Source organism: Gadus chalcogrammus, chromosome 8 (assembly GCF_026213295.1).
Source record: "Gadus chalcogrammus isolate NIFS_2021 chromosome 8, NIFS_Gcha_1.0, whole genome shotgun sequence".
Taxonomy (NCBI): domain Eukaryota; kingdom Metazoa; phylum Chordata; class Actinopteri; order Gadiformes; family Gadidae; genus Gadus; species Gadus chalcogrammus.
Genome location: NC_079419.1, coordinates 6,240,360 through 6,255,226, shown reverse-complemented (window position 1 = coordinate 6,255,226; position 14,867 = coordinate 6,240,360). Strand labels below are relative to the sequence as shown.

At 43.9% G+C, this 14,867-nt stretch overlaps 1 protein-coding gene across 2 annotated transcripts in view; it reads right to left on the bottom strand.

Annotated features, from left to right (window-relative positions):
- Positions 1-14,867, bottom strand: part of LOC130388067 (laminin subunit alpha-3-like) — a 79,934-nt gene that overhangs the window by 4,616 nt on the left and 60,451 nt on the right. Inside the window, exons 42-70 of one of the 2 annotated variants that reach the window (XM_056597393.1) lie at positions 14,227-14,345; positions 13,568-13,648; positions 13,310-13,410; positions 13,128-13,178; positions 12,698-12,849; positions 11,030-11,140; positions 10,781-10,892; positions 10,370-10,531; positions 9,716-9,912; positions 9,330-9,446; positions 8,724-8,878; positions 8,120-8,261; positions 7,925-8,024; positions 7,714-7,830; positions 7,438-7,608; positions 7,169-7,320; positions 6,093-6,293; positions 5,578-5,726; positions 5,265-5,427; positions 4,973-5,100; positions 4,598-4,745; positions 4,166-4,264; positions 3,865-4,022; positions 3,567-3,684; positions 3,307-3,447; positions 3,089-3,219; positions 2,816-2,950; positions 2,584-2,701; positions 49-1,958 (exon numbers count right to left, since the gene is read on the bottom strand). In XM_056597393.1, the coding sequence (XP_056453368.1) occupies positions 1,953-1,958; positions 2,584-2,701; positions 2,816-2,950; positions 3,089-3,219; positions 3,307-3,447; positions 3,567-3,684; positions 3,865-4,022; positions 4,166-4,264; positions 4,598-4,745; positions 4,973-5,100; positions 5,265-5,427; positions 5,578-5,726; positions 6,093-6,293; positions 7,169-7,320; positions 7,438-7,608; positions 7,714-7,830; positions 7,925-8,024; positions 8,120-8,261; positions 8,724-8,878; positions 9,330-9,446; positions 9,716-9,912; positions 10,370-10,531; positions 10,781-10,892; positions 11,030-11,140; positions 12,698-12,849; positions 13,128-13,178; positions 13,310-13,410; positions 13,568-13,648; positions 14,227-14,345 (3,735 nt within the window). In that variant the 3' untranslated portion in view covers positions 49-1,952. Of the gene's footprint in view, positions 1-48; positions 1,959-2,583; positions 2,702-2,815; positions 2,951-3,088; positions 3,220-3,306; positions 3,448-3,566; positions 3,685-3,864; positions 4,023-4,165; positions 4,265-4,597; positions 4,746-4,972; positions 5,101-5,264; positions 5,428-5,577; positions 5,727-6,092; positions 6,294-7,168; positions 7,321-7,437; positions 7,609-7,713; positions 7,831-7,924; positions 8,025-8,119; positions 8,262-8,723; positions 8,879-9,329; positions 9,447-9,715; positions 9,913-10,369; positions 10,532-10,780; positions 10,893-11,029; positions 11,141-12,697; positions 12,850-13,127; positions 13,179-13,309; positions 13,411-13,567; positions 13,649-14,226; positions 14,346-14,867 lie in introns of those variants that run through there. The other variant, XM_056597392.1, reaches the window with a different exon arrangement.

Below are 14,867 nucleotides of genomic sequence, written 5' to 3'. Positions count from 1 at the left end.
CACCACAGACGGGGAGCAGACAAAAAAAACAGGCCGAGTGTCACAGTGGGCCAGTGGCAAGGTGTACAAGGCCACGGTGGGCATCTCGAGACCTCCCAGCTCTGCAAATGACGTTGAGGACTTCAAGATGTGTTCAGCATACATTAAGAAAAGAGAGGAAATAAAGTATTCTCTGGAAAAGGGGGGCTGATATACCCATTGAGACAACCCCGAACAGTTATGTGAACATGCACCCTGGTGTCAAAGGTAACACCAGGGTCCTGACACCATCGAAATTCTTTTTCGACATCAGATTTCATTTGTTCAAATAATTTGAGCCGTTCTGATTGTCAGCAAAGTCGCATAGGCGTACCCTCGCTGAGATGGCTGTAAAGCTCTGGATAAGATCTATAAAGAAATTGATTGGTAACATTTAACAATAAGGGTACATTGATTAACATTAGTAAAAGCAGTTGTAAACATTAACATTAGTTTATGGGTTATGGTAAGGATTAGAGGGTTTAGGTCTAACTCTAACCCTATTAAATAATGATAACGTGTATACCTCAACACCATAATAAATAAATAAAACTATAAGTCAATGAATACTAGACCATTAGTTAACATTTAGGTAACTGTTAGTTAATGTTTATTACTGCATTAACTAATTAACCAATTCATGGTAAATGAATATACTATTATTGTTAAGTGTAATCAATTTACTTCTGCATCGGCATGTTACCCTGCCCTCGTGTTTCTAATACTCAGAGCTTGAGAATGTGTTGAGACCATCACTATAGCAACACCTCAGTATCTATTTATGAGGAATTTATTTTTACATCAGATTTTAAGCCGGTAAGAAGTGTTCTTTAGGTCAATCAATTGTTATTGACCTCGGGAAGAAATGTATCAATGGATATAAAATGTAATAGGTAATATCATTAAAAAATGTAGTTAATTATGATTATGATTAAAACATTGTCGTCTTTTATACTGCTGCCATACATGTGGCACATTTCAACAGTTAACTGTTGAATAATGTATGTTAATCTGTATGTCATCAGATGAACACTGTGTTTGTTCCTCAGATGAATACTGTGTGTGCTCATTTGTTTTTGCACATTAACTCTGTACAACGTTATTGAATACATTGATTTGTTAAGTGAGTAATTTATGTAAATGTGGGTTTGATTTGATGGAGCTGTTTATGCTTGTGAATACAGGATATAAATAACAGATGAGACAGTGACTTCATCTTGAGCTTCAATACTGCTCTGTCTTCCATCTCAATATATATTTCTATATTTATTCATATATAAATATATAAACTCAACAATGGACTGGATACCTCATAGTTCACTGAAGACCATAATGAACAATCATTACATTAAAATTAGAATTAGTATTGTTATTAGTGGAAGTGAATGAGACAAAACATAAATTGTTATTTGATCAAGCACAGGATTTAATACTTCTCCTTCTTAGTCATACACACAAACACACCATTCCCCCACCTCCACCTACAACTAAGGCTGTGTGTGATTTATATTGAATAGTTACTGGAGAATACTGGTTTATATTTTAGGTCGAGGATGATTTTATTTGATTCAGTCCACTGTTACCATCTTAAAGTTTATATCAAAAATAATGTGACCCTTTTTGATGAAATTAATACAGAATTAGCCATTGAGTGCATATGAATGGTTAGTGAGAAATCATTAGATTATTGATTTAGATTATTACTGTATTATTGTGTGAGATGAAGAAAGACATGACAGACATGAATAGATCCTTGTTTCTACTGATTTTCATTATAATAATAAAAAAGACAGACATACATCAAATAAAATGGTTCCGGTAACATAACTGTTGATCTTGTTCAAATCAAATACATAGGAAATGTTTAGCAACAGTTTTCAGTTCATATATTTTTCTCTCAATGTCAGCAGGTTTTAGGACATCCTTCTGCTTCTTCAATTCTGGAAATAAAGCAGCAAAGCAGGTTTTAAACAAAATACACAGATTTATATCAGGCTTAATAACAAGAGAGACATGGTCCTGGTCAGGGTTAGGATTATGGTTTGGATGAGGGAACTGGTATATGTGTGGTTTGGGTCCTAGTTAGGGTTAGGATGAAGTAACTGGTATACGTGTGTTTTTTGTCCCGGTTAGGGCTAGTGTTAGGTTTAGGGTTAGGATTAGGATAAGTGGTATGTGTTTGATTTTGGTCCCGGTTATGGTTAGGATGAGGTAACCGGTATATGTGTGGGTTAGACAAAATGTTTTGAAGGGGCAAATATAAACTATTGCAATACTATCGTACTGCTGTATGGCATACAAATGCCCTAACCTTAATTCCATTTATCTGCTTTTCCTTAAATACAAAACCTTAGAAGTCGGCCCTTTGACTTACTCCTAAGATTGTGCCCGAATTGCCAATGATGTGGTGAATGCCATTCACGTTGGTCAATACTTTGAGGATACCGCTCAAATGAATTAAAATGTCAGGCTTCATGACTTCCTGGGAGGGAATTCCCTTTCTTGATTTGACTTAACAGATCAACCCATTAAAAATCCATTGTCTCAATCAACTGCTATCCTGACCTGGCGGGATGTGTCAAGGATCATCATTGGCGGTCTTTCAGGCGAACAAACGTCCAGCTCCACACTCCCAGAGGACTGGAAGGTGCTCAGGTCCTCCGGTCGATACAGATGGTCCGGCCTGTAAAAACAGAGCAAAAGGGAGCATGTCTCAGTGGAAGAACACCATAGAGTACCAACGCTATGACTGTACTGCGATGGAACTACGGGCGTGTGCTACATGAACAGTGCTTACCGTTTCAGGTAGACGTTTGAGATGCATCCCTTGAAGATGTCCTTCCCGAGGGAGACCTGATTGATGGGGTCCGGTCGGAACGACTCATTGGGCTGCGGCACTGCTCCTCTTAATTCGTCTATGAGTAATTCGATACTAGGGAGAGACGTGATGGAAGTGTTTGATGTCGCGCACATGCTTATTTTCATATATCCATGATCTCTCAAAAACAGATTGTCTGACATGTAAACATAAGTCTGTCAATCCATCCGTCCATCCACCAGGTATATTTACCTCGTTCCAGATTTGGTGACAGTCAAGTAATGCCACTGGCCGTCGTTGTATTGTCTGTTCGATTTAAACACCTTGTCTCCAAATCTCAGTTTGACGCAGCCGTCCGACAACTCCAGCTTAAGCCCGCTGATCTGAAAGTTGGACAACATAAGAGGATAGGGATAAGCCACCTGAGGAAACATCTAGTACAGCGAAAGGGGGGGGGCATGGGGACTCACCACTTGGCTCTGCTCCAGAATAAGACCCTGGTCCTCTGTGGACCTGAAGCCCAGTGACAGGCTGACGTCCCTGTCTAGACTAATGGGAGCCGGTAGGATTGCCAGCGAGCTCCCCAGGTCGAACTCTGCTTTACGAATAGCCTATGAAAAGGAGACAGGGCGACACAAGAATGGTTCAATTAACGGGAACAGTATGGCACCACATGAGGTGGAAGGGTGGATGAGTTGGGAATAGCAGACTGCGAGACCAGATTCCTCACCAATAAGTCCAGGCGGCAACCTCTGCTGACGCCGACCGTCTCCAGGTATACAGGGCTTTCTTTGTTGGTCTTTATGTTTCTGATGCACCCTTTGATAGCTGGTATGGTGATGTTGTTCCTGTAAGGCAGTAAAAGATTAGAAGGTTTCCTAGAAAAACCTTCTTACATGGTCTTTCCTGTTGTCGAAAGGGGGAGAGGGGGGGGCTATGGCAAAACATTGAATAATCATTTCATTGGATCAAATCAACAAGTTAGAGGAGATGTAGGAAGCACAGCCCTTTGAATCAAAGCCTCATACCTTTCCCTCGCGTCAGCTGACACACCACCGATGTAGTACTCCACAAATTCTGCCCCATCATATTTAGCAGCTGCTTCGACCACCAAATCATTACCGATTCTCACTTTCATCATATTGTTTTTACTATCGAAGATGATGAGGATATCTGCCGAATCCGCCTGTGAAAGAAGAAAAACAATGTTCGGATGACATTTGAGGCTATCTATTTTCACAGAGGACTTGCGAACTTGGGTAGTTATAATTCGATATCACAAGGGATATCAAAGCCAGGCTCTTGACCGTAGAGAGTTGAGACACTTACCACAGGGAAGATCTTCTTTTTGCTTCTGGCTGGTGCATCCAACTGGTCACTATGGATGACAACATAGCCGCTCTCAACCGCCAAGGTGTAATATTTATCCTATAGAACAGGTGTCAAAGAATACATTCAATCAAAATTCAACAAAACATTGAAAATAAAAAGTGCATTCATTCATTTTGTATTAATGTATAAATTAATACAATTGTGTAAACGCATTCGAATCATCATAGTCAATCTGGCTAATTGTTTTAATTGTTATTTTATTACATATTTTTATTCAATTTGTCACATTATTTACATTTTTTATATTTTGAATGTTGCACAATCTCTGCAGGCTCTGCCAAATCTTCATTTCACTTCATTTCTTGCACATGTATATGACCAATAAAACTCATCAAACCATGAAGACATGAAGGGACCTGGTGACTGTACCTGGTTTCCAATGTAGAAGAGCAGCCCGTCGACCGAGCGAGTGTTGAGGCTCTGTTCAAGCAAAAGAAACGACCCACGTATTGTACCGATAGCTAACTTAGCGTAGCCTGTGCCTTCAAAGTATTTAGTCTCGGTTGATTTCCTATGCCTGGGAAGCACATACAATTTCAGTTAGAAGCCAAACATCACATCACAGCAACCCAGAAATCACCCAAGCTGAAAAAGCCTGACTTGTAATCTCTTTATAGCATTTGAGTATTGATAGATATCGTCGCAATACCCACTAAATTGTGCTTTCATGCATCCATATATCCGTATCACTATCGCTAGTACAGAGCACGCAAGTACAGTATGTTGAACACTGAAAATAATGACCTCTTGCATGGGATCTCCCGGTTGATTTTGACGGCTTCCTTGAAGTTATAGAGGCTGAAGAATCGCTCGTTGAATGAGGAGAACTCAATGCAGCCCCTGTACATGGGGTAGTTGAGAGACGCCGGGGGCTGTGGTGAAATACAAATGGAGAGAACGGGGTTATAACACTGTTGAAGACACCAAAACGGCAGCTCACATTAGTTTCCTGTGTGACCAGCGGTCCCCTGATGGGACCGCGTGTTCTACGGTGCATGAAGCCGGTGGGGCTGACCATGCTACAGGGTTAGCTTACAGTGAAGTCGGCCGGGAAGCCTCCCACATAGAAGACCACATCACTTGGGTTCAGGCTCAGCAGGTTCTCCAGCATGTCTCCCTGCTTGGTGCTGATCACGGCCGGTTTGGGCTCTCTGGACGTGTGGGCCTCGGTGTAGGTCACTTGTGCATCTTGGTAAATCCTAAACGATGGAACACACGATGCAAACGTTTAGGAAACAACCACAAGCAGAGGAGCTGTGACCGGATCCAATGAGCTCTATCCACTCCCCTTCCATGTAATCCAAGAGGAATACAATGTCCAGGTGCAGGATTTTAAGGATTTAAATTACCTTTGAAGGACCAATTTGTCAAATATGGCCGGGTTTGATAGCGAGCGGCTGACGGTTCCCGTCTTGATCTCGTACGCCCTTCCGTGGAGCCTGTAGATGAAGTACAGTTCGTGCTGCCTCACCGCCATGCCTATGAAGTCCCCGGTTGACTAACGGAGGGATGAGACAGAGTGTAGGGTTAAACACGCCATCCACACATTTTCCAATCCCCGTGTCGGTAACAAACGGCAAATGGCAAAAGGACTGCATTTATAGAGCGCTTTTCTAACCAGCGGCCACTCAAAGTGCTTTACAATATTGCCTAACATTCACCCATTCATGGACACATTCACACACCGGCGGCGGCGTCAACCATGCAAGGCGACAGTCAGCTCGTCAGGAGCAGTCAGGGTGAGGCGTCTTGCTCAGGGACACCTCGACGCTCTAGGAGGAGCCGGGGATCGAACCAGCAACCTTCCGAGTTACCAGTCGACCCGTGCTACCTCCTGAGCTACTGTGCCAGCCCACCAACTCACGTTTCTATTGCCCAGGTACATCACAAACATGTCACTGGGGTCGTCGGAGGCCTGTCGCCGTCTTCGCTTGCCGTCTCCCCTCCCGCTGAGGGGCCTCTGCAGAGTCAGAGACAGCTCCGTGTAGGCCTTGAGGTCATCCAGGTCGGTAGGTGTGTGGAGCTCCACGTAGCCGTCGCCCATGAACTTCATCGGGACCCTGATCTGAAAGGTTGGGAGTGGGAAAGGTGCTAGATGTATCATACATGCCGTGTTTCATTGCAATCCACTGTTTGGACGAGGACTTTCAGGAGCTCCGCACAGAGCATAGAGGAGAGTTCTTCGAATGAGAGCCGATTGGTCGAGGCCTTTGTGTGTTCAAGCGTCAATTGGCTTTATAAGCAGTAGAACTGTTGAGGACTTCTCTCCTCTCAGTGTCCTCTGACCATCCATGTGTTTTAATGTCTAAGGTTTTAATTAGAGCTGTCAAGCGATTAAAATATTTAATCGTGATTAATCGCATTAATGTCATAGTTAACTCACGATTAATCGCGATTAATCGCAAATTCTTTTTCTATGCTAAATATCCCTTGATTTTTTTGTCCCATAATTCTTCTCATTTTAATTCTCTTATCAACATGGTGAAGTGCATCGGCTTGCCTTGTGCAAATGATTTTTTATTGATAACAACATTGGCATATGCTGATCAAAACAGGACGATACAAAAAAAGAGCCTATAGTGCAATTAAACGACTGCTTTCAACAAATGTCATTTGAACATAGCAGTCAGGCTACTGCTTCTTTGTTTTGAGCCAAAGAATTTTTATTATTATTATTATTTTTTAAATAAAATAATTTCGTAAATCGCGCGATAATTTTTTTAACGCCGTTAAAATTGGTTTGCGTTAACGCCGTTAATAACGCATTTAACTGACAGCTCTAGTTTTAATGTCTTGTTCGTTTCGTATTCATTGTTTGTGAGGTGGTCACTGTTAGGCAGTGTAATTGTTTTAACTATCAATACTACTACAGTCTGCAAATGGTCCCTTGGGGATGGGAAAGACTCTACTCTCCATGAATACTGTGGGTAACTCGTTTACCCTGTTGGCTGCGTCACGGGCCTGTTCGATGAGCTCCTTGATCTTCTTGATGTTCTCCGTTATGTTGCTGACAGGGAGGAACTGCGAGGTCAGGTTCTCCATCTCAGACAGCTTGTCCTCCAGGGTTGGGATTTGGTTCAGCAGATCCCTCACTAAAAATCACAAGAGACACCCTCATCAGGCTCAAGAAGTAACATGCTGATTTCAATGTGGAGCGAATTTACTACTGGACAATCCAAGGTGGAAGAACATGGTCTCCTGGTCCTCACCTGACTGGTCCACTTCGTCCATGAGATCAGTGATGTTAGAGTCCCCCGGAGTCACCTTGATCTTGTCCAGTTCATCCTTGATGTTGTTCAGTCTGTCCTGGGTGTTTGCTGTCGTGGTACTGGCGCTGGCCGCCTTCCGTTTGGCTTCGTCAATCATATCGCCAATGTCATCTTATTGGGAAATAGAGCAAGGAGATTAATAAACAACTGAATGTGGGCAGGTCGTTTCATCTCTCAAATAATGAGTATGTGTCTAACTGATTCATTAAAGCCAACCTCTGTTTATGTTATCCAGTTCTGCCTGGACATTCATGAGGTCCTTATCCAGTGCTTTCTTCTTAATGTCTGCGTTCTTCAGACGCTTTTTCTGGGCACTGAGCTCATCTTTTGCGGCTGTAGAAATGAAACACAATGATAAATACATTTTGGTTTTGTTCTGGCTCGTGGGTTGATGAAGAGGTTGTTAACCATCTAGAAGGACGCTCACCCTTAAGATCATCCTGCGAGTCCTTCGCATCCTTGAGCAGTTCAATTCCGGACGTTTTCAACTCCTTCGCCCTCTCGGTCAGGTCAGCATTTTTCACGTTCTTAACAACGTAAGAGATTAATTTGTTAGACGGTTTTCAGTTGAAAAGAAAATATTTCAAAAAAGTTATGGAATTGAGGTTGACTTGAGGCGTACCTTCAGTGCCTTGTCGGCAGCTGCCTTAGCCTCATTGGCTGCGGCCTCCGCGGCGTTTATGGCGTCTGTGATGTTTTTGTAGGCGTTGATGGCATCGATAGCATCACGCACGTCCGTACGCCCGCTGGCATTCCCCACAGCGCTGGAGGAAAGGAAAACAAGCGCAGGTTAGGGCAAGCAGTGCAGGAAGGACATCAAAACGGCAGAGAGAGTGTTTAAATTTCTGATTTCCCCACCGTACATCACCAAAAAAAAGTAAATAAAAAATAAATAAATGAATATATATATATATATATATATATATATATATATATATATATATATATATATATATATATATAAATTGAAAGAAAAATACAAATTAAGATAAAAATTAAAATGTAAGCAAAAAAATATATATAAATATTAAAAATAACAAAATAATACATCATTATATAATCTAAATAGTATAAAAATCATATCACAATGATATCAAATTTAAAACAAACCACAATGACTTCACTCGCTCCCTTCGTGCTACCAAGAACACGTCTACGACTCTACGCCACCACCACAGTGAAACAGGGTGGTTGCGGTACGTCTCCAACACATAAAGCTCCCTTACTTCTGGAGGTCCATGGCCATCTTGCTGAGCTTGTCTGCATGCTCCTCTGCTCTCCTGACGAGGTCCTCTTTGTTCGCCGCCTGGGAGATCTCATTAACCTTCTGGGTCAGGTCCCTCTTGGCTCCGTCCAGCTGTGCTGCCAGCTGTTCGTACTCCTGCGAGGGGAGGATCGGTAGGGAGGGCGTTATTCACAAAATTGATCCAATGATACGATTAGTACAACATGTTGTGGAAGTGGAGTGTGCAGGCACGCACGGCACCTCAGCGCATGTAGAGAACAGCAATTATTATTATTAATTATAGGATTGTCTCTTGGGAAGGCGTGATGGACAAGGCATATCTCTGTCTGTCGGTAGTGGATTGTTTCGAGACATAGAGGTGATACAACGTAGGAGGCTCAAGGGCGTGTTTGTAACTGAGCTACCCCTTTTTAAATCGGATGTATGTTGTACCGTTTTTTTTCTACCATTAAACCAGTCTGAGAACATCACGACGAATTGTCTGCTACCCAACTACATTTAAATAACATCGTATTATATTGTTTAAAAAAAGGTGTGTAATTGAGATCAGACAGAAAAGCCTTCACGATGTCCTGTTTTTCCGTACTTTTTTACTGTCAGCCAGCATCGTTGCCAGATCCTCCGTCTTCTGCAACTCATCCTCAGCCTGCTCCATCATGTCCTCCACCGCCTTCGTCTCCTTCTTCACATCCTCAACCACGCGCTGTACGGTGAAAACAGATACAAACATGGAGCTGAGTATAAAAAAGAACCAGGATACATAGAACATAAGATTAACTGCATTGGCATAGCAACCGGCGCCGTGTTTGAATCGTATCGCTTGGCCTCAAACATCGGCCAGGTTCAGAAAGTTAAACTTTTTATGGAAGTTTCTTAATAAGGCTGGTGTATTTAAAAAAAAAAAGAAGTAAATCCAAACTATTGATTGTTCAATGATCCATAATCAATGATGACGATGATGTGAGCCATTACCAGAAGTTCTTTCAGGGACTTGTCGTTGAGTCCGTTTTGGGTGTTGGCTTTCTTCACGTTGTCTTCGGCCTGCTTCAGGGTCCTCTCCAGGTCTTTCAGCTTGGCCTCGAAACCCTTCAGCTGGCCCTTGATCTTGTCGGCAGCAGCCTGGTTGGTGTCGCACTGTTTACTGACGTCAGCCTTAATGAAGTCCAGCACTGCAGGAGAGGAGAGGAGATGGTAAGAGAGGAGGGAAGAGGAGAGGAGAGGGGAGGAGATGAAAGGAGGGGGTAGGAGGGAGGAGGGGTGAGGAGAGGAGAGGAGGGGTGAGGAGAGGAGAGGAGGGAGAGGAGAGGAGCGGAGAAGACAGGAGAGTAGTGCGGAGGGAAGAGAAAATAAGAACAGAACAGAAATTCAACACCACGGTCAAACTTTATTTTGACTATCTATCTCAACATAGAAACAGTCACTCAGTGTTTTCCTCCAGTATGCTAAATCCATTATTTTTAAACCGCTTGTTTGCACCGAGGCTGACCATCATCCCATTCCCACGACAACAGAGCTCTGATCGTTTTTGTAACAAGTGCATTGGGACAGAAAAGCTTTTAAGGGGAGGCCTCCTACAAGGAAAGGGCGGGGGCTGTCGAGGAGTCAGTAAACAGGAAGAGCTCTCACATTTCCTGGCCTCTTCTCGCTCTTTCTCAGCTGCGGCCTTCTGGGGGTTGAAGTTCCTCTTCTCCATTTCCTTCACAAGCCGCTGAGCCTCGTCCAGCTGCCTCGACAGGTCAGGAGACTGTGAGTCGCCACCGTCAGAGTTCATCAGCTCCCTCAGCAGAGCTGCACACACACACACACACACACAAAGACGCACACGCACACACACACACGCACCGGCAGGATTTTTATAAGACAATGTAATTTGATAGAGAGAGAGTTAGCGTATTCCACATGTAATGGTATTATAATTCAACCAAAGGTAATCTGTTATGAAAGACATAGCTCATGGTCATCATCATGATATGGGAAAAGTGGAAAGGAAAAGGCCCCAAAGACAGAGAATTTTTCTGAAGGTCACCCCTGCGTTACCTTGGATTTTCTTCAGCATCTCCTTGATGTCTGTGTGCAAATCTTTGGCTCTTTGTTCAGTTTTCTCTGCATTTTGGACCGCTTTCTTTGCCACGGCCATCTGTTTATCAGCCTACATAGAAATCATACATAACAAATTGTATATTTATGTGTTTGTGTATGTCTGTGTGTGTATGTGTGCGTGTGTGTGTGTGCATCTTTGTGCGTGTGTGCGTTTCTGTGCATGCGTGTTTGTGCGTGTGTCTCTACCTTGGCTTTAAGGGTGCTGATATCATCATTGAGGGTCTCTACATCTTGCTCTAGCTGAGCAACTTTAGGCTTCTGGCTCTCAATGTCGTTGTTGAATTTGTTGAGTAGAATCTGCAAGAATCCAGAAAGCAAACACGGTTACATTAGGCAACATAACGTAAGTACTACAAACTAATACTAATACTACCATACTTAAACTTGAGATGTCATGCAAAGGTTATTTGTTGAAGTGTTTGGCGATATTAAAAGATCTGTAAAAAGATATTTTACGAGAGCCACAATACATTCCTTTCACGCCGCTATGAGAAAGAATCGAAAATTTGACTCCCAAAGTAAACGAATAGAAAGAAACGGTTGTGGGGGCCAAAGCCCTATCTCAACCCATCTCTCGCCCACAGCAGCAGCTTCATGAGGCATGAATGGCTGATTCCATGGGGGTCTCAGGTCAAGCAGGCCACAAGCTGTTTGCTGCCGTCCAAACCGTGCAGTGGCTTACGTGTGTTGACGCACACCCCCCACACACACAGACACAAATACCCATAGACACACACAGATCACTTTTCAAGGGAACCGCGGAAACGATGGCATTGCATAAAACACAACCTAGTCACTCCACGTCCGCGTATGAGTGTGTACTACGCAATTACACCAGAGCGAGATGGAGAGGCACTCAAATGGAAATGGATGCTAGTCTACATAATGGGCATTACTGTGCTATATCACTGCAGACATCGAGACAGAGACATGCTGGCGCATACTAAAACGTCTGTGTGCATTACACTTGTCGCCTTGTGGGAAAAGCCCAGCCTTTTCTCTTAAGTGCCGTTTGGCACCATTCACTCATGGAGATGAAGAGCTATGGAACATCATGGTGATGGTCCAGCCGCTACGGCCACTCAAACACCCTACAGCCTTTCATGCCTCAGGTTTCAGCCTCGCAGTTTCGACCAATGCGAGCCCACGACCCCCTGGTCTGGCGCCCTTGGGAGTAATGTATGTCTTGCTCAATAGCACGTTGACACCACAACATCCAACACCCCCCCCCCCCCCCCCGACCCTCTGGTTGCAAAGGGAGCTGCCCTTCTCCTGAGTCACACCCGTCCCTGTAGCCTTAGCAAGCGGCAGGCCGGATGTTTCTTTTGTTTAGTCTCCCATTCCTAGCAACAAAAAGACATTCCGCTCCGACGTGGATCTCACTGCCTGTCCGGGGCCTTAGACTTTCAACACTTCTTACATTTAGCCGACAATATTATCCAAAGCGGTTCGTGCACACAATCACACACCGACGGCAATCACGCAAGACGTCAGTCAGCTCGTCGGGAGCAGTTAGGGTGAGGGTGCCTTGCTCAGGGACTCCTCGACACTGGGACCAAACTTGCAACCTTCCGGCTACAAGTCACCCCGCTCTACCTCCTGAGCTAAGCCGACCCTATTGAAGGAGAGCCGACTCTCCGACCAATTCTTCCTTCAACCGAATGTCCGTTGAAGTAAAGCCGACAGGAAAGCCGACCATCCTTGCCGACTTTCCTTCAACGGCTGCCAACGTTCACTCTGCGTCGGTCGGCTCTGCTCTTTCGCGAGCGGCAGGACCTCTTGTTTCCACGGGAAGCCGTGCAGCGCTAACGCCTAACGCGAGCGTGTGCGCCCAGCGCACGGCGGAAGGGCTACCTTGGTCTCGGAGATGGCCTTCTCCAGCTTGCTGAGCCGGTCGTAGGAATCGGCGCTGGCGGAGGCGTTCTCTAGGTGGCCCTTGATCCTGGTCAGCTCGTCGTCCAGGCGCTCCAGGTCGGCCAGCAACGCCTGGGCGCAGCTGTCACACTCTGCAAGAGAAAGCGGGGGGGTGGGGCGTCAGTGACATGGTCGTCGTCGTAGCGACGGAAAGGCAAGGCAAGGCAAGGCAACTTTATTTATATAGCACTGTACATACACGAGGCAGACTCAAAGAGCATATATGTTGTATGACGAAGAACATCGTCACACAATAAAATGAAATAATAAAATATGATCGATACGTTTACGATTTTTTTTAAGCATAAGCAAAAATACACTAAGGTAAGGTAAATAAAAAAAGAATGTCGGCTTGGAGGTGACCTCTGACCTTGGCATTGCCCCTCTGTGTTTGTGTCTCCGGGCTCCGTGTTCTTGCACACTGAGGGGAAAAGGAAATACAATTATTTAAATAATAAAATTATTATTATTGAATTATTATAATAATTATAATATCAACATGGGTAGACAGTCATTCTAAAAATACAGCATTGATCCATTCTTGAGACCTACCTCCGGTGCTGGGGTCACAGCTGTTGCCGTTTCCGTGGCAATTGCAGGGCCGACAACTGCCCCCCGCCATCACGGGATCGCCATAGAAACCTGGAGCACATCTATGGAAGAGAAGCGAATGATCGGTATTGAGCGACAGCGGCACTCTTCAGTCTTTGACCTTTAGCACTCATTATCACTAATGACTTCCCGTAGGGTCTGGGTGTACTCATCCCCCCGTGGGGGGGGGGGGGGTAAGGGATTCATCAATACACTTACTTTTCACATCTCTCTCCGGCATAGCCTTCTTTGCACACACACTGGAAGCCACCGGGACCCTCCTTGCAGCCCAAAGCAAAACTGGAGAAAGCCAAAATAGAAATAGAATAGAATAGAATAGAAATAGAATAGAATAGAAAGCCTTTTATTGTCATTGCACGAGTGAAGTACAACGACATTTTTAGTAAGCTTTCCCAATTGGTGCATTCGAGAAAATAAATAATATATAAATAGAACAAGAACAACAGTATACCAAATAGAAATGTAAATAATGTAAAATAAAACAGAAGGATTTTACCCCAAACATGGTTACCCCACACATGATGGTGAAAGCCTCTGTTTGCATACCGTTAAGTTTCATCATGTGTTTACTCTCTCCTTGATGCTTGCATGTATATTCAATTCAATTCAATTCAATTCAATTCAATTCAATTCAATTCAATTCAATTCAATTCAATTCAATTCAATTCAATTCAATTCAATTCAATTCAATTCAATTCAATTCAATTTCACTTGTATAGCCTTTAATCACAGGTACAGTCTCAAAGGGCTTATATTTATGACAACCCCTTGATCCCTAGCCCCCCAGAGAGCAAGGAAAGTATACATGGCGTGACAAATGCACACACACACACACACACACACACACACACACACACCTGTTGGATGCCACATTGAATGGGCACGGGCACACTCGGCATGATCTCAGAGCAGGGTTTCCATAGTAACCCTCTTTGCAGAGCTCACATCTGGGGCCAGCCGCGTCAGAGTCACAGTTCTGGAATGTGTGGAGGAAGAAGCGTTCATCAGCGCTCGGTGAGCCGTGCGGTCAACAGAGCATAATGTATGGACTGGCGCCTCTACCTGGTCTTTGTATTATAATGCTATGGTGCTAACAGTCGCATCTGAGATTAAAGTGGTAATAATTAAAATAAGAATAATCGGCTTGCTGGATACAGTGGAAGATAAATACCTTTACCTGGGCAGTCATCATGTCTACTTTACTTTTGATCATCAGTAGGTTTTAAAAGAAGTCTTATTATAAAGTATTTTCAGATTCAGTTGATACTGTCCTCCTGTCTAGAGCTCGGAGGTCCTCATCTTATTAATCCTAATTGGTTTTTTTTCAAACATTGTTCCCATTGTTTCTTGTTCTGAAGCTGTTTATAAAACTAGACCTGGACAATCTGTACAGGTTGTAATGTACACCACAGTAGCATGACATCGAGGGGTCTCCAACCCCACCACAAAGAGCTATTTCTGGGGCTGCTGTGGGAGAGCAGACAGGGGAGCGTTAAGC